This window comes from Orcinus orca, chromosome 14 (assembly GCF_937001465.1).
Source record: "Orcinus orca chromosome 14, mOrcOrc1.1, whole genome shotgun sequence".
In the NCBI taxonomy this organism is placed as follows: Eukaryota; Metazoa; Chordata; class Mammalia; order Artiodactyla; family Delphinidae; genus Orcinus; species Orcinus orca.
The window spans coordinates 42,282,331-42,301,619 of NC_064572.1; the positions used below are offsets into that span (position 1 = coordinate 42,282,331).

Consider the following 19,289-nt stretch of genomic DNA (forward strand, 5'->3'; position numbering starts at 1 on the left):
CTTTTCTGTCTCTTCAACCTCATCTTCCACTACATTAACCCTTGTTCTCAACATTTCAGAAACATTGTGTTCTCCTTTGCTCTTCTCTGCCTCAAGATCTTTGAGCAGGCTGTTCCTTATGCCTAGAACAAGCCCCCTCCCCAACCTCGTGTCTTTACCTGACTAAATAACTCTTTTATTCTTCAGATTACACCTTAAATGTCACTTTTCTACATTGCTTCCCTTGACCTCTCTATCTGAATTAGATTAGGTCACTCCCCATGTCCCTCAAGGACCTGGCACTTTTCTTTTTTGCACTCACCTCAAGTTGTGATCACGTATCATTTGTATTGTCTTGTTTGATGTCTAAATATCTTAATTATCTTATTTGACTGTGAACTCCATGAAGGCTCAGTCTGTTTTGCTCTCTCACTATATTCTCAGTGTCTCATACAGAATCATGTGTATAATAGGCACTTAATAAATATTTGGGAAATAAATTAACATTCAATAGCGAGAACACTATTCACTCAGGAATTCAGAGCTGGAGGGAATCTGATAAGTCATTTAATTGGTCTAGTCTTGTTTGCATCGTGCCTGTCATGTCCTTGGCAGAGGTACATTCACACTTTATTCCTCTGATACTCTGTGAGCAAAGATCCCTGGTCCTTTCAGTTGTATCTCAAGTGTAGTCATTTCTCTGTCCTTTGCATTCTTGTCATTCTTCTCTGACCAGGTGGGATAAAGTAAGATGGTTACCCTCTTTGATTATGGCAGTGTGCTTCTATCAATGCTTGATTAGATTGCCTTCATGTCTTAGAATTGTCATAAGCACTGATGCTTATTGAGCTTGTAGTCAGCTAAAACCCAACATTTTTCTTTTAAAGATATGGGGCTTCCATTGTTAGATTACAAATGAGGCACTTGAAGCCGTTTTACTTTTAGCCTTCTCTTGGCTGATAGCTGTTCTCCATACAAGTTGTTGCAGGGTTTTTAGTGTATAAAAATGTCTTGCAGATGGGATTGTCGTGGAGAGCACCTGTTACTTCCTGTGCCAGGTTGGCAAGTATGTTATAAACATGTCTGAGAGGAGGAAACTTTTATTAAGTACCTACTCTGTACCAGGCTTTTCTAAATACTTTATAATGTATAGTTTACATTATGTAATGTATGTAAAATATCCAGCAAGGCAGCATAGGGTAGCAGTTAACACATGGGCTCGAGAATCAGATCCTCTTGATTAGAATTATGGCCCTGAGACTTACCAGCTGTGTGATCTTTGATAAGTTCCTTAAACTCCACTTGCCTTAGTTTCCTCATCTGTAAAGTTAAAATAATAAATTGTGCCTATCTTACAAGGTGGTTGTGATGATTCTGTAAATTAATATTAATATATTCAAAGCATTGTAATGGTCTGCCACATAGAGGTGAATATATGTTAGCTATTACCTCATGTAGTTCTCAAAATAATTGTGAGTTAATATAATTCCAGTTCTACAGATGAGGAAACTCATCCAGAGAGGTGAAGTTACTTATTTAAGGCAGATCCAGGATTTAAACTTGTGCGGAGAGTGGTAGAGTCACAGATGTTTGTGTAGAGGGAATCACACATGATCCCTTTCCTCTGAAAGGGACTGTGAGTGTGGCAGGTGCTTAGGATCTCAACGACTGTACTGCAGGATGCCTTGGTTGTACCTGTAATGAGACAGGACCACATATTAGCTTAAATAAACTGATGAAGAAGCAGTGACACTGAAAGATGGAACCAGTCATAGCAGTCCGTTTCCTGACCAAGAATATGAGGCCCTTGAAGTAGAATCTGTCATACTCATATTTTTATTTCTAGCCCCTTGCATTGATGTATAATACATACTCAGAAAACACTGTTGGTGAATAAGTGAGTGAATGAATAAATGAGTGAAGGTATGGGGAGAGAGTGAGAGCTAGGAAGAGAGGCAGAAATGATACCAGGATTTTTGGCATGGGTGACTGGAGGGATGACACCACCCTCCTCTGTGATAGCAAGTGGAGGAGGAGGAGGCAGGTCTAGAGCAATGAGAAGGAAAGTTAGTGAGTTTGATTTGGACAGGTGGGATGTAATCCTAGTGGAGATATTTAATAGGCAAATAGAAATAAGGAGAGAGTTCAATGTTGGAAATATACTGGAAACTTCTTTTGAATTTGAAACCTGGAACAAGTATCCCATAATTTCAAGAAGTGAGTTTTCTCAAATACTGTTAACTCACATTACAGATGTTATTCTGTAATAATTTTAGACTTTACATCTTACTCTCTCAACATTATGTAGATGGAAATCAAATTAATTTCATAGTAGAGAAATTAGAGATTTTAGAATAAGCCATATATAAAATGTACAATATAAATGGCATCTCACTGTATATCTTATTTCCTCAATACTCTTAAGTGCCTTTGGAGAGCTAATTAAAGTGAAAAATTCTTAGTTAACATAGAAAGCTTAGGATATTTATGGTAGAAATCATGCCAGGATAATTGTGTTACAAATAAATAATATCATTTTCATTGAGGAATAATTCAGGCTGACGTCAGTAAAATCAGTTGCCTGAACCAACAGGATGAGAGAAGAAACAGAATCATATTCATCTTTACAAAAACTAACCTTTTTTTCTGTTACCTCTTTAACTATCTTATAATTGCCAAACCTTAATTGGGGAGGTTATGTTTCATGTGATCCATATGAAAAGCTCAGTTTTATCCTAATGAATTCAGATTTGTAGTATTTTAGGTAAATAATTTCATTTAAGATACATTTCTAATGTTTTTGCTTTAATGAGGAAGCATGCTGCATATTTAAATGTTTTTCTAGGTAGGCCTTCTATCTATAGAATACATTATTAGAAAGATTCAAGTTGTTTTTATTTATCACATCTACTAGGATTGAAAAATTTTTTATGAGTAGTTTACTGTTTTATTTTTTAATTAATTAATTTACTTATTTATTATTTTTGGCTGGTTTCTTTTGGGTCTTTGTTGCTGTGCTCAGGCTTTCTCTAGTTGCAGCGAGCAGGGGCTACTCTTCATTGTGGTGCGGGGGCTTCTCATTGTGGTTGCTTCTCTTGTTGAGGAGCACAGGCTCTAGGCACGTGGGCTTCAGTAGTTGTGGCTCGCGGGCTCTAGAGTGCAGCCTCGGTAGTTGTGGCGCACGGGCTTAGTTGCTCTGCGGCATGTGGCATCTTCCCGGACAAGGGCTCGAACCCGTGTCCCCTACATTGGCAGGCAGATGCTTAACCACTGCGCCACCAGGGAAGTCCTAGCTTAGTGTTCTAAATTCAGCTCTTCCTGTTTTATTCTTAATATATTTAGAAATTTTCTTAATAGCAATAAAATAATTACTTTAGAACAGCCAGAAAAGACTGTTAAGATTATTAGTGTTCTTATCTTATTTTACATATGGTTAATCTAAGGTCAGGAGAGGTGGCAACCTATTAATAAATTATTTAAGCTTTTAAATTACAGTGCCTTTTTTTTAACAATGATAACATTAATCTTTAATAATGTATTACATTGTTTAAAGGTATGTTTGAGCATTTGTTTTTCCTCTCCTAGTTTTTGAAAACATTCCAGAATTCAGTTATATTCATTTCCTTCTTAATATTTTTATCTTTCAGGAATCAAGAGAAAGCAGTGGAAGCTGGAGTCATTGTCAAGTGATCGAGACCTTTTACAAGAAAATCTCATTGAATGAAAGTCTTTTAAATTAGTGACATAACAAGACTAGTTATTAAAGGTGACAGTGTACAGAGTACGTTAAAATTGAACAATGACTCAGCTGTATATTTACATCAGATTATTGGGAGCCTATCTGTTCATCATTTCTCATGTTCAAGGTAAATCAGTGTTCATTTAAGCAATCTTATCTCTTTTTTAGTAATTTATTTCTGTATATAAAAAACACTCATTCTTAGGACCGCTCTTTCAACTCATGTCCCGTTTTGAACAGTTAGGCCCAGTATGCCAATAGCTTTTAAGTATAGAGGCAAAGAACAAACACATGCCAAATAAGTTTTGAACTTGACTATGATAGAAACATTTTCAAGTCTGTATAAAATCTCAGGCTCTTTGAACTTTGTGTATTATCTGTAACATAGGCATTATGATGTACAACACCAGGTCTTATGAGGATTAAATGAGATAAAATATAAAATAAAGTAGGTGACCTAGTGCCTAAGGGTAATAGGTACTCAAGACTTAGTTTTAAAATACCTCTCCCCTTTAAAATACAATAAGGAATAAATGTCAATTTTTAAAAAACATTTTATTGTTGTTAAGAGTTGAGAAACATAAATGGAATTTCTGCGTGCCAAATATTAAAATTTCTTCAGAGTACTCAAAGTTTTATTTATGACTAATATTGTAATTTTACACTATGCATTCACAGCTTAGAACTCCCAAACAGGAAGTTATTTTGATGACTCTTAGGATCAGATGGGCTATATATTTGCATATGAGCTTTTTCCCTGTATGGTTTAATTAGGACAATGTTTTAAACTGAAGAGATAGTGGTATTTGGCAAAATGATTTTATATAGAACTTACTGAACATATCCGTTCTCTTAAGTTTATACCTTCACAGATTGTTCTTCATAATGTTTTGTTCAGAGTGATGATTAAAATCTGCTAATAAGAATTATGATTAACAGCATAAATCTTTTGACATTTTCATTTGAGTGAACAGAATAATGAAATCTGTAGCTTCTTTGTATTTTGTCTTAGGTTTAGTACCCTTGTTTAGTATCCATACTGAGAATATAAAAGCACTCTTGCAAAAGCTACATTTTTGTGTGAAACACCACATTATTTAATAAAACATCTTTATTTTAACGTCTTTTGTTAGTTGCCTTGTTGATCAGTATCAACCAAAGCTATCATAGTTTTGAAGATGACTTAAATTAATAGTAACATTTGTATTTGCTACCTTACTCCCAGGTAATCAGTATTTAGTATTAAAATTTTTTTAATCTATATAGATCACATAGAGACAATATGATACAAAATGCTCATTCCCCATCCTAAGTTGTTATATAATAAACTTTTTTTTTTTTTTTGCCCACACTGCACAGCATGTGGGATCCTAGTTCCCCGACCAAGGATCGAACCTGTGCCCCCTGCAGTGGAAGCACAGAATCTTAACCAGCTGACCGCCTGGGAAGTCCCGATAAACTTTTGTTAGATGAAATAAATTGGTAATTAGTTATCAGGCATAAGTGAAAAGTCTTAGTAAGCATTATATTTCTCTGAAATATAAGCAAAATTTGTTACATTTCCTTTCAAAGAAGATTAGTTTGATAGTTCCCTTCAAATAATAAGATAAAAATATTTGCTCTTAAGGAAAAGAACTAAAACCAATGTCGAAAAAATGGTATTTCAGACTTGCCCGGTGGTCCAGTGGTTAAGACTCCCTGCTTCCACTGCAGGGGGCACGGGTTCAATCTTTGGTTGGGAAATTCCACATGCCGCGAAGAGCAGCCAAAAAAAAAAGTTATTTCTTAGTGATTACTATGGATTGCTAGAGTGGTGTTATATATATAACCTATAGCTCCAGCCCACACCAGGACTCATAATTTTATGCTTTGTAAACACAGGACTTGTGTGTAGAAAGAGATTGGCATGTTCTAGGAACTGACACAGGGCTGTATGTTTGGGCATGATGGAGAGAGAGGTCCACAGGGCCCAAATCCTGCGGGTCTTCAGTAGGCCTGGTGAAGGAGGTTGGATTTTATTCTGAGTGTATGTGAAGCCATTAATTGGTTTTAAGCAGGGAATGACAGGATCAGATTTAGGTTTATAAGATAACTCTGTGCTATGTGGGAAATGGGTTGGAGGGGGCAAAAACAGAAGTAGGGAGATCAGTGTCTTGTCTTGGAAGTGACATGATATGATGGGCCTGGGTAATAGCAAGAACTAGACCAAAATGAGAAAAAGTGAGATATATCTTGGAGGGTGAGCCAAAGACCTGGGGAGGACCAGGTTTGAGGAGAAAAGTCAAGCATTCCATTTTAGACGAGTTAGTTTTGAGTGACTTAAGCAAGTCAAGGCTGAAGGGATAAATCTAGGAACCATCAACGAAGAGATTTATTTAAACCATGGGAATAAGTGCTGTCATCTAGGGAGAGTACAGAGAGGCTTTTGCTAGCTATTTTTCTTTGTATCCATGCCTCTATTTAGTGAAATTTTACAACTTATAGCTCAGGTTTCTTTGCGTTTGACACCCTAGGATGAGTTTGTGTTATTGGCTCCTTCCTTTGTTTACATAGCACCTTTGTATTATATCACTCTTTGAATTGTGTTTATTTATGTGCTTATCCCCTCCACACACATACACCTTTGTCTCCTTCCAAGTTTCTCAAGGACCACATCAGTTTCCAACATTCAGTAACTTGCCTGCACATAGTTGGCCTCTAATCAGTGTTTTGTTAATTAATACTTGAGATAATATAAACCTCAGATGCAAATTATTATAATTAAAATATTTCTATCTCTTAAATTCAAACAGTGTTCTAGGAAGTTATGTGTATTAACCATCTGTAACTTTGAATTTTCCAGGTATTGGTGATCTTTTAGTATGATCTTTGTTATTAGTAATATCTTCACTTACACACTTTTATATTTAAGCCCTTTATTATACATTCATTTGATCTATATATAATCTCTTGAATTGGGCAGAAATTATTATCATCATTTTTTATAGATAGAGACCTGAGGTTCAGAGACTAACTTATCAATGGAGATATTCAAGACTTGAATCCTTGACTTCTCACTGTTATTTCAGTGTTATTTCTGCCACACTATACTGCTTTTTCTATGTATCATTAGATTTTTGAAAAAACTAATTGCGTGCGTAAATATATTGTTTGCCATTTGGTCTCCATAGTTAAATTGATGCTTCCTTCTGTTGTTGTAATATGATTTTAAAACTGGTTAAGAGACCTCAGATATGCTTTAGTCCTATGGTCTTATTGAGTAAATGAGGCTTGAAATGACATGGCTTGTCCACGATCATCCAGCTAGATAAATGGTGGAGGAACATAGTAGACCAGAATCTAGATTTCCTCATTTCTAGCCCAGTGGATTTCTTCCCTTCCTGAAACTCTTCCCCACCCCTTTTTTTTCGTTGATGCTCTTAACATAAATGAAGTCTACGTTTTGTAGCAATTTAGAGGATTAAGTGAACATTATTGAAATTTATGGCATGGAATCACTAAAATTTATTTAGCAGCACATTCTTTTCCTGTTATCAATGTGTGGTGTATGTATTACTTTTACTTTTTTCAAGTTCATCTCACCAGTAGAGCTAAATTTTAAGTCAAGTTCACATTATGCCTTGAACCACTTATTTAACATCTATAATGAAATACATACACAGTTCTCTTAATATTTTATACCTGTTTTAGCTCTACATTTCATTCCATGAAGATCAACTCTACAAGGAGTAGCCTAGCTGATTTCAGCTGATTCAGAGGGAGAAAGGAATTACTAAAACGTTGTTTTAGTACTGTTCTGCTTTCAGCCTGAAAGAATCAGTATCAAATATGACAGTATCTGTCATTTGAGGCTACGAGACTCTAATGCAAGAACACAGTTCTGTTTCCATGTGCCAACTACTGCCCTACAGTGACCTTCATTTTCTGGCAGCGTAGTCTGGATTTGAACCAATGACCTTGAGATAAAAGGCACCAGATAATATGATTAGTCCCCATGCTCTCATAATTCCCTTACTTAAGCAATTAAAATCCAGAGCAAGATGCTTAGTAGTTTCACTTCCACATAGAGGTACAAATAAAGGACTTTACTTTTTTTAAACTAGTCACAAGTTTTGAACCAGAGAGTCTAAAAAAAAACTGTAATTTGCCTTTTTTTTTTTAAACCTCCTTATTGGAGTATAACTGCTTTACAGTGGTGTGTTATTTCTGCTGTATAACAAAGTGAATCAGCTATACATATTTTTTAATGATTGGAAATAATCTCGCTCTTCTCTGAAACTGCTTTCCATTTTGTACCTTTCTTACAAGTTATGACCATATTCTACCTTGTACCACTCTTGTTTGTCTTTCACTAGTGCAAAAATTGTGGCATAATCATCTCCATATATCCCACAATACCTGGGATAGTTTTTCCGTGCATTTTAGGCTGTTAATAAATGTTAATCATATGAATGAAATTTATTTTTAATTAAAACACACATTAGCTGCAATTAATACAATAAGAAAGCTTAGAAACTTCTCACTGAAAATTGGAATAAAAGAATTAGCTTCAGAATGGTTTATTTACAACTTCATGTTTGAATGCAGGGCAGAATCTAGACAGTATGCTCCATGGTACTGGGATGAAATCAGACTCCGACCAGAAAAAGTCAGAAAATGGAGTAACCTTAGCACCAGAGGATACCTTGCCTTTTTTAAAGTGCTATTGCTCAGGACACTGCCCGGATGATGCTATTAATAACACATGCATGTAAGTATTTTATGCAGTTCTTCTTAAAGTTACGAGAATAGTACTATTTTAAGAATCGTTTACTTTGTCTGAATTTTGTTTCTTTAACTTTATATGGTTTTTCCAAAGAGCCAAAAGCTTCTTGTTTTTTATATAGGAACATTTATTACTATTAAGTGATTGATGGTTATTTCCTTAGAGTAATATAGGTTTTAAAGAGCTAAAAGAAATCTGGTATTTGTCTAGCATTTTGGGTTTATTTAGTGATCTTTTTATCATAAAGTGATTGATATTCATTGTAGAAAACTTAGAGATTACCAAAAAGAAACCTTGAAAATTCACCTAAAACCGTGTAATTCTAAATTGGTTGAAATAGGGGCTTCCCTGGTGGTGCAGTGGTTGAGAATCCACCTGCCAGTGCAGGGGACACAGGTTCGAGCCCTGGTCTGGGAAGATCCCACATGCCACGGAGCAGCTAAGCCCATGCACCACAACTACTGAGCCTGTGCTCTAGAGCCCCTGAGCCACAACTACTGAGCCCACGTGCCACAATTACTGAAGCTCGCATGCCTAGAGCCCATGCTCCACAACAAGAGAAGCCACCGTAATGAGAAGCCCACGCACCGCAACGAAGAGTAGCCCCCGCTCACCTCAACTAAAGAAAGCCTGTGTACAGCAACAAAGACCCAATGCAGCCATAAATAAATAAATAAGTTATTTTTTTTAAAAAACCTTCCTATTAAATAAATAAATTGGTTGAAATATTTTGCAGGTCTATAAGAATGATATTGTGATATTTAATTAATTTTGTGTTATTTTCTTATGTGAACTCCCAAATCCAAATCTGATTTATATAACCACTTTAATTTTTCTACTTAATTTCATGTTAACTAATTAATATTTATATATGATCATGTAATTCTATTCCATATTCTTGGGGGACATTGAAGAATTGACTTACTAGCCAAAAAAATTCCCTGAACGACTCAATCTCATCAGTCAGTTGTCCCCCTGTTATAAAGGTGTAATAATCAATAATTATTGATTTGTTTTGTATTTCCCTAATAATTTTATGCTCTTTGAATGTGACCAGATATAAAGCCAAAATGTATACATATAAAACACTGAAATTATATGATGGTTCACCATGTCTTAGATTTGTTGTTTGTGCTGGTGGTGGTTGACTTTACTGTGGCAGACTGGGTGATCTGTTGTTAGGAGTGTTCCCTTTGTCACCAAGAGACTTCTTGCCAGACTTCTTGTCTGTAGTTCTTGCTTGATCTGTGTGGGCTATTTGTTAGAGGCTTAGTAACCCAGAGTAAAACTGGGAATCATCAATTTTAACAGAATTTCACCTCACACTTAACATTTTCTCATTTCAGAAAATGAATAATTATGCAATATTCTTTTAACTGTAAGCAGTATACTTACTGATATGAACAGTAAGGAGGGACACAAAAAATCTTTTAGATGTTTCTTCCTACCCATGAAAGCCTAATGAATATATTAGGAGAAAATTCTGGCATACTAGTACTAAAATGATAACTTTTTTTTTTTAAAGATACTCCCCTCTGGGGTTTTCCAATTTTTTATTTTATTTTATTTTATTTTAATTTATTTTTGGTTGCATTGGGTAGTCGTTGCTGCGTGTGGGCTTTCTCTAGTTGTGGCGAGCGGGGGCTACTCTTTGTTGTGGTGCAGTGGTTTCACTTGTTGCGGAGCGCGGGCTCTAGGTGCGCAGGCTTCAGTAGCTGTGGCTCGCGGGCTTTAGAGCGCAGGCTCAGTAGTTGTGGCACACAGGCTTAGTTGCTCCGCGGCATGTGGGATCTTCCCGGACCAGGGTTCAAACCCATGTCCCCTGCATTGGCAGGCGGTTTCTTAACCACTGCGCCACCAGGGAAGTCCCGATAACATTTTATTAAATACAAATCCATTTATATAAATTTCTTGAAAATTCAGCTATTCAAAAGTTCTCCGTTTTTTCCTATCATGTTAAATAAAAAGTGCCTCTCAGGATCTTAGTTAGTCTGATCTTCCCAAATATACTTTTCTTTGTCATTGAATCTATTTTTATGTTTCACAGTAAAGTTTGTTTTTATTTATTATTGTGTACAGTATGGGAATACTGAAAATCTTATGGATGAAAAGAGATAGTTATTTTTAAGTATATTTTTAAACGTTAAGATTATTTACTTTATAAAGTTGTATAAATCATCTTTCTGTGATCACATGACTATGATTAGCAAAGAGAAGTTACATAGTATTTCATATTTGGTGGGACTTGTTTAATAGAAAATCCTTTTCTACCTAACACAGGATTTTTATTAGACCTTTAGGTTTTAGTTCAGATATGACAATTTTCATTTGCCTTAAAACACGTACGGTTTTGCCAGTAAGTCAAATGTGAATGTAATTCTAATTCAGAACTAAAAGCCATCAGATCAGTAACTGGTCACATTCATACTGAGATTTAATTAGTACTTTCCAATGTGAAGTTGGTTTTTGGTTTTTTGGCTTTTTTTCTTTTAGAACTAATGGACATTGCTTTGCCATCATAGAAGAAGATGACCAGGGAGAAACCACGTTGGCTTCAGGGTGTATGAAATATGAAGGATCTGATTTTCAGTGCAAGGTAAGACCTAATTTGAGGCCTATGAAATAAAGAAGGGAGGGACCACAGGAAAAGAAAAGCGTTGATTCCCCAAGGAGAAGTATGCCTGGTCTGCACATTGCTGTGTGTTCTGGAAGCAAATATATTGGAGGAAGCTTAGCTCTTGCTTCACGTTATATGATTGTGCCAATTGAAATTACAGATTATTTTACTTTAAAATAAGTTTTAAATCATCTTTTTTTTTTAATTGTCAAGCCTGTAAAAAATGATACTGTCACACTTATTTCTGGATTATAAAAGTGACTGGAAAGACTTTAAGGTGACAGGTTAATAACCTTTACATCTCTCTGAGACAACTTAGAGACTTTAAGTCCTTGTAAGGAGATCTCAGTGGAGTTACTTTAACAGCACAGCAAAGGAATCAGAGGATCAGTAATAGTTTATGAACATATTGATGGCTTTGGGTTATAAACCTAATCTCTTCAAAATCCTGTATAGTAATTTTGCCCCAGGGGATCCTTCCAATGTTTTTGAAAACAGCTCCAGAGAGAGCTGTTTGTTAACAAATTTAAGCCTCAGCTATTTTAGAAAATTATTCCAATTAATGAGAAGTTCTCAGGGTTGATAGAAACCACACATGCACGCACGCGAACACACACACACACACATACATACACGCTCGCACATATTGCATCCCATCTGTTTGCTACACCTCTAGTGACAGGGGCTCATTACCTCCCAAGCCCACCTTTTTCATCTGTAGTAATGACCTGACCTTATCCTTAGAAAGCTTTTCCTCTGAATGACTGCAAGTCTCTCTTCCTTTGTACTTCCTTGGACCATAGAGAACAAATTGATTCCCTTTTTAATATGGTAGCCCTTTACTATGTGAAGAAATTTTTTTTTGTACCGCTTTACTCCCCATACCCTATAGTCTTTGCCCAGTGAAAATAGTAGTTCAAAATGACTTCAACGGCCCCTATAATCATCAGCTTTAGAGTTACTCACTCTTCAGTTTCTCAATGTAAGATGCAGAATTGACTGTGGTCTGGCCAGAAGAAAAGAAGAAAAAAAAAACAAGAATGAGTAACTCCTTTCCCTTTTCCTAAATGCAGCCAAATCTCATGTTAGAGGTTTGATTGTCATACCATATTCTTGAAATATATGGAGTTTTCTGTCAGCTGAAATCCCCATGTCTTTCACTCATGCTTCTACTCATCCTTATCTCTTCCATTCTTTATTGGTGCTGTTGGTTTCTTGACACAAACAAGTAGGTGGGAATGGAATGAGTTTTGTTACACAATTGTCACATACTTGTCTAAGTTAAATTTCATTGTATTAAAATTAATCCTTTGCTCTAATTTGTCAGGATTTGGGGGATGCTGATTTGTTTGTCTCTTCCAGTTTTATGCTCTTTGCATATTTATCAACCGCACTACAGTACACTGTTTAATCACTTTAAAATGTTGGAAGAAAGACCTCTCTGTGGTTAAAGCACTGAGCTCGACAGTAGTAACCAGTGTCTCGCAGGCCCCCTCAACTAGATGTGTCCCAAATGAATTTATCAATGTAATTTAGTTGTTAAGCTTGACAATCTGTGTTCAGATAGACATGCTGCCTCTTGCTAGCTGTGGAACTTTGAGCCGGGAGCTTTACTCTCTTAAGTTGTTTTCTCATCAGCAAAGGAGTTCTTGTAAGGGTCAAATGAGAGGTAGCATATATGCAGAGAGTTTAGCACAACTGGCACATAGTAAGGACTTAGAAAATGTTAGCTTTTACCATATTGATGATGTAACCAAGCAGGCTTTAAACTGGGTTACGCATATACCTGGGTGCACACAGACTACATTACACAAGGATCGCATAGGCACATGGATAGTTTTAAGGGGATCGGTTTACCTATCATGAACTTCCACAGGTCCTATTGCTTAATATTGATCTGCCTGAGACCAGAGCTTCTTAAGCAATTTCTCTTTTCCTTCCTTCCTTTTCACCATCAGCCTTGTCACAGTTTCCAGATTAGTGGCCTGGAATGTAAATATTCAAGTTTCCAAACAGTGTTATAATTCGAAATCTAAGTTTCAGTGTGGGGAACTCGGGGATAGCAGATATATTTGCGTATCTGGTAGTTTTTCATTTTTTGCTTTCAACCAATTTGCTAGATCATGTAAAATAATTTTTCCTAATAGGATCATTATAGGAGTTTTAGCATACGATTAGAAGGTCTCTAAAGAATTATGGGACAATGGTATAACTAGTTCCTTCCATTATCATCTTTTTGTTTATGTGAACAAAGAATCTTAGTACTGACCCCAAAAAAGGAAAAGATAAAAATAGGATTAAAGTTAATGCCAAACTTTCGCATTCTAGCAATAAGTAATTATCCATGAATTTATGAAGTAGTTTTTTTAAAAGTGTCATTCATCTCATACCTCTCCAATAAAATTTTCTTTTTATATTAGTATTTTAATAAAGATTATAATATATATACAGTTTTGATTAATTTTATACTAATAATAATTGTGATGATAAATCAAACCAAAATAATTTTTTGACTTAAAGACATACTATCACAGGAAATAAAATAGATTATATATGTTTATTTTTCATGTGGAGAATTATTTATCAAGATATATATTACATTAGGACAATTTTTTTTAACATCTTTATGTTTTATTATGAGTATTATTGCTTTACAATGTTGTGTTAGTTTCTGCTTTATAACAAAGTGAATCAGCTATACATATACATATATCCCCATATCCCCTCCCTCTTGCGTCTCCCTCCCACCCTCCCTATCCCACCCCTCTAGGTGGTCACAAAGCACCGAGCTGATCTCCCTGTGCTGTGCGGCTGCTTCCCACTAGCTATCTGTTTTACATTTGGTAGTGTATATATGTCCATGCCACTCTCTCACTTCGGCCCGGCTTACCCTTCCCCCTCTCCATGAACATTAGGACATAATTATTGTGGAAGATGTGGAAACGGAATAGGAGCTCAAGGAGCAAAAGGAACACTATAAAATTTTCAATTGTTAAAGAAGCATTTTGACCATTTTTTTAAATAATGATAATGGGTATTGAATTGCTATATTATTTAGATTCTACTGAATAGATTTAAGAGTTATTTTAATTTTATTTTAAAATATCATGTGCAAATATGCAAGGAATTATCAATACGTTCTTTGCAGCTATTTATGATGAAAAATTTTAGGTGTCAGTCTAAAAATGTATGAGGGGATACATTGTTTTTCAGAGTTCATTTAGGGGTTACACAGACAAAACTTGTTGACCACCACTTATCTCACTTTCTGTGTATCTTGCTCTACCTCGCTCTTAATTTACCTGGCACCTCATCTGAGCAGAACAGCTCTGCCACTTTTACCTAAGCTTTTTCCTCCCAGTGCTTTCACATACTGTCAGGTTTGAATCAAAACAAGTTCAAGTGATAATCACCATGCTTCACCCAGACCTTGATTTTCCCTCACACAATCCAGTCTCTGTAGGTAAATCTGGCTTATTCTGTTTCTTCCAGTAGGATGAATTATTTCTCAGAAACCGCACTGCCATCTCTTGTAATTTGGTTTCAGTTCCTTTATCGTGTACCACTCCCCCTCACCTGCAACCCCCCCCATTCAAGCTCACTAAATAAGTTAGAATCTCCTATTTTGTGAATGCCAAGTGAGTTTTTTCCCCACAAGGATTTTTATTGCCCACCTAAATCCAGAGATACAAATGGACTTGGGTGGAGCATGGGAGTAGGGAGTGCAGGAACCGGAAAGGTTGTGTCACCCAACTTCATAATCTAGACACACGTAACTTTTGCCTACCCAGATACGTAGTTAACCTACATAAGAAAGATGTGAGTTTCATGTTGCTTGTTCTCAGTGAAGCCACATTGAGTCTTCCAGGAGATTACAAACATTTGTGGCTTATTCTAGAATGTCAACTGGGATCTGTGTCACATTCACTAGAGGAAGAAGAATTAATTTATTGAACATTTACTATTTGCATTTAATATGCTGAGTGCTTGGTATATTTTACCTCATTTTCCCCCAGTTACCCTATAAGGCAGGTATTTTTTATCCTCCGTCTTATAGCAGAGGAAACTAAAGCCCAGAGAGAAGTAAGTTCATTGCTCAGGGTCACAAAGTTAATAAATGGCAAAGCTATGATTTAAGCTATTTGATTCCCAAATCTTTGTTGTTTCCATAATACTGTGCTGCCCCCAATCTGTTGTTGGCAAAGTCTTTCTTTCCCTTTTAAAAGTAATATAACATTTAGCTATCTAGTTTACAGCACTCCTCGTTTTTAAAATCTTTAAATCATACCACTTTCAGCCTTCTCCCAAGTGCTCTCAACTTCCTGTGATGTAATTCACCTAGCTGAGAAGATGGGAATTCAGACAGAACACAGAAACATTGTAGGGTCTCTGCATACTTCTGGGATACCAATCCCACTTACTAGCGTTTGCTCTGCCTTCTTCATTCCTGCAATCATCCTTGATAGAGAAGACTGGAACAAAACGAGAGTTAAGGAAGTGTTCATTTTCTTTGTCCTCCATTACCTAGCATTTTGTCGGCAGTACTACATCCATTGCTTGGTGGTCTTTCTTCTAGCACTGCCAAAAACCCCTTCCTGATTTTTCTTTACATTTTCTGTCCTGCAAGGCTGAGCTCATTTTGAACTTTAGCCATACTGGGCTATTCTTGGATGCTTCACGCTTCTTTTATTCATCTTAGTTGTATACTCTTCATTCCATCCTTCATGTAAGTTTTCTCTAGATCTGGGATATTTTTTTCAGAGTCACCTGTGTAACTTCTGACATGTCTCTCTTTTCTCTTTCTTTTTATGATCATTTAAAAGTAAAAACAATTGTTAGAAAGTTAAAAAGTTAGGTAAAATGTAAAACTTGTGCTTTTGGAGGTTTCCAAGTACTCTTGACCCATCTTCTCTTCTCTTATATAATCTCAAGTCCCTTATAGAATCCCATATAGATTCCCCTATGGAATCTCATTTTCACATTTTTAAAGGAACACCTGATTATACCGAGGTTTCTCCTTTCTGCCCATCTGATATTTAAGAATAAGAAGGTTGATTTCTGCTTATATTCTTGCTACTTCTGTGATGACAGACAATTCCTTTCTGTTACTGTTTTGGTCTAGAATGGCACTTCTTGCAGGTAGTGCTGAAATGTCAGCATTCAAGTTAAGAACTTCTCAAATACTGTACTTTTAATCAAATAAAACTTCACATATAATTTTTGGTATCTGTTCCCATGACTACAGTCTTTCCCTGTGCTCATTTTCTGATGTATTAGGGACACATATCTGGTTGGTGGTCTCCCAAAAACTCTCAGAAATATTGTTTCTATATTTTGACCTTATCCTCACCACGTACACTTGAACTTGCTTCCGTATCAGGTTCATTAGTTTCCACATTGTTGTTATAGGCAGCATCAGCTGTATCTTCTGCCTACTTGACTACCTTTTCTAACCTGTCATTTCTTTGGCCTAGGACACGCTCCACTTTTTAGTCAGATCTTAAGTCTCATCCAACTAAGTCTCAGTACTCCTATGAGATCGTATTTACCCTGCTAGTTTATCACTGTAATAAAATGTATTACCCATGTTTTTTAGGAAAAGATCTCATGATTTTAAATACTTTTTTACTAAAAACAAATGAATAGTCATATCTTAAGATATGCCAAATTTTGGGTGAAAAATATATATAAACTTTTGTTTATTTGTAATTAAGTTATAGTCTAGTGTTCTAACACACCATCCATATACATACATTCTCCTTAAGAAAAAACATTTTAGAGTCTTTACAACACTATTTCACCATAGATTTAAATTTTTCAATAATCACTTTCACACAAACTTAGCAGGTCCTTTTCACTCACTGAATTATAAACTGTATTTTATGAATATTTTAAAAATTAATTATCAGTTTCGTGTATCAATTTTTTCTAATTTTCTTCCTTTAGGATTCACCAAAAGCCCAGCTACGCCGGACAATAGAATGTTGTCGGACCAACTTATGTAACCAGTATTTACAACCTACACTGCCCCCTGTTGTTATAGGTAGGTTAACAGAGAAAAGTGCAATCATGATTCTCAGTAAAATATTTTCTCGGTTTTAACAATAAGCAAGCTTTCTAGAGTTCAGCACTACAAGTTATTTTTTCCTTTTAAGATGTGATCGAAAGATAATATGTCTTTTTCATTGTTTACTTCCATTATCAGGTCCATTTTTCGATGGCAACGTTCGATGGCTGGCTTTGCTTATTTCTATGGCTGTCTGCATAATTGCTATGATCATCTTCTCCAGCTGCTTTTGTTACAAGTAAGATAATTATTTTGATGCAAAATATTTTGTTGACTATTAGATATAAACAGTTGTTCTTAAAGCCAGTAGGCAGAAACCATTGACACTGAATGTATTTCAGGAACCATTAACTTGTATTTTCTGGTTATCTCCTTTAATTAACTATATTATAGTTTTCTTAAGGGAACAGAAGACCTTACTACTAATCAATTAATTGGGCACAACATTATACTTCTTGTTATGTTCATGAGTACTTAAGATTTTCTTATTTATAGAATATTGAACTTTCTTATATCTAAATTTAAAAACCTGTCCCAAGAAATCAACTGTATGTATTATCATTCTTTAGTTATTTGGCAGTTCAGAATTGTTTGCATTTAGTCATGATTTCAGAAGACATTTGCCAGAAGAGCAATAAGAGGAGGGCATAAACTTCAATAATAAAATATTATCTTACTGGCATATGAATAAACAGAGAGATCAGTGGAATTCGTTACTAGACCCATAAGTAGACCCAAGTATATAAAGAAAGTTAGTATATGATAAAGGTAACATTTCAGATCACTGAGGAAAAGTTGGCTTATTCAGTAAATGGATTTGGGAGTGGATAGCTATATGGCAGAAAATGAAGTTGAATCAATTCCGTACACTGAAATAAATTTTAGCCAGGTTGGGGTGCTCGCTCTCCCTTTCTCTCTCTCTCTCTCTCTCTCTCTCTCTCTCTCTCGCTCGCTCGCTCTCGCTCTCGCTCTCGCTCTCTCGCTCTCGCTCTCTCTCGCGCGCGCTCTCTCTCTCTCTCTCTCTCTCTCTATATATATATATAAATAAACTATATATATAAACTGAATTGATTAAAATACTAGAACAAACCTTGGAAGAATTTTTTTAAAGTTACAAGCAAAAAAACCAAAACCTTAAAATTAAAAAAGAAAAGATTGATGGTGTCAACTACATAAAAAAAAAACTTTACTGTGTGGTAGAAACCACCATAAATGGTCAGAAGACAGACCAACAGTGAAAAATATCCGCAGCTTATATTACAAAGAGCTGATTTCTCAAATATAAAGAGCTTCTATAAATCAAAAAGAAAAAAATCAATTCAGTGGGAAATTAGGCCCCCAAAAATGAGCATATATTTTACCTAAAGAGAAATACATATGGCTCTTAAAAGAAAAATAAAAAGATGACTTAAGAATACTCATAATATGAAAAATATTAGAATCGTACTGAGATATTTTTTACCCATTATACTGGCAAAGATTCAAATGTTTGATAATAGACTTTTTAGATAAAGAAGTAGATTGAGCATACTTACTTTTGTTGTGCCCCACTAAAACAGCAATAAAGTTTTTAACTTTTTTGTCCAACTAGGACAAGGAGACAAGATAACAGCAAAAAGCTGTAGAACCTGTGAAGCTTATGGATGAGTAGTGACTTTGTAGACCTAAGAAATCTGAATCCCAGGCTAGAAAATGAGAAAGACAAACAGCAACCAGTTTATACTGTAAAATTCCCCAAGAAGCTCAATTGGCAGTAGCAGTTATCTATGGTAGTGAAGTTGAGGGGGGCAGTAAAACCAAGAGGATTGCTTGAAAGTCTGTTTTTAGAAAGTCAGATGCTGTATTAGTTGTGCAATACTGCATTAAGAAATCACTCCCAAACTTAGTGGCTTGAAACAGCAGTTATTATCTCTCATTGTTTCTGTGGGTCAGGACTTCAGGAGTGACTTGACTGAGTGGCTCAGATGTCAGCAGAGGCTGCGCTCACCTGGAGGCTTGAGTGGAGCTGGTAGATCCCCTTCCAAGATAGCTCGCTTCCGAGGCTCACAAGTTGGCAGGAGACCTTAGTTCCTCTGATGTGAGGCTCTCTACTGAGCTGCCTGCATGAGCTTCCTCACAGCAT

General features: G+C 35.8%; 1 protein-coding gene across 1 annotated transcript in view; it reads left to right on the forward strand.

Annotated features, from left to right (window-relative positions):
* Positions 1–19,289, forward strand: part of BMPR1A (bone morphogenetic protein receptor type 1A) — a 144,272-nt gene that overhangs the window by 107,837 nt on the left and 17,146 nt on the right. The window contains exons 3-7 of the mRNA XM_004273000.3: positions 3,627–3,845; positions 8,306–8,468; positions 10,977–11,079; positions 17,047–17,143; positions 17,306–17,405. Of these exons, the coding sequence (XP_004273048.1) occupies positions 3,779–3,845; positions 8,306–8,468; positions 10,977–11,079; positions 17,047–17,143; positions 17,306–17,405 (530 nt within the window). The 5' untranslated portion in view covers positions 3,627–3,778. The remainder of the gene's footprint in view (positions 1–3,626; positions 3,846–8,305; positions 8,469–10,976; positions 11,080–17,046; positions 17,144–17,305; positions 17,406–19,289) is intronic.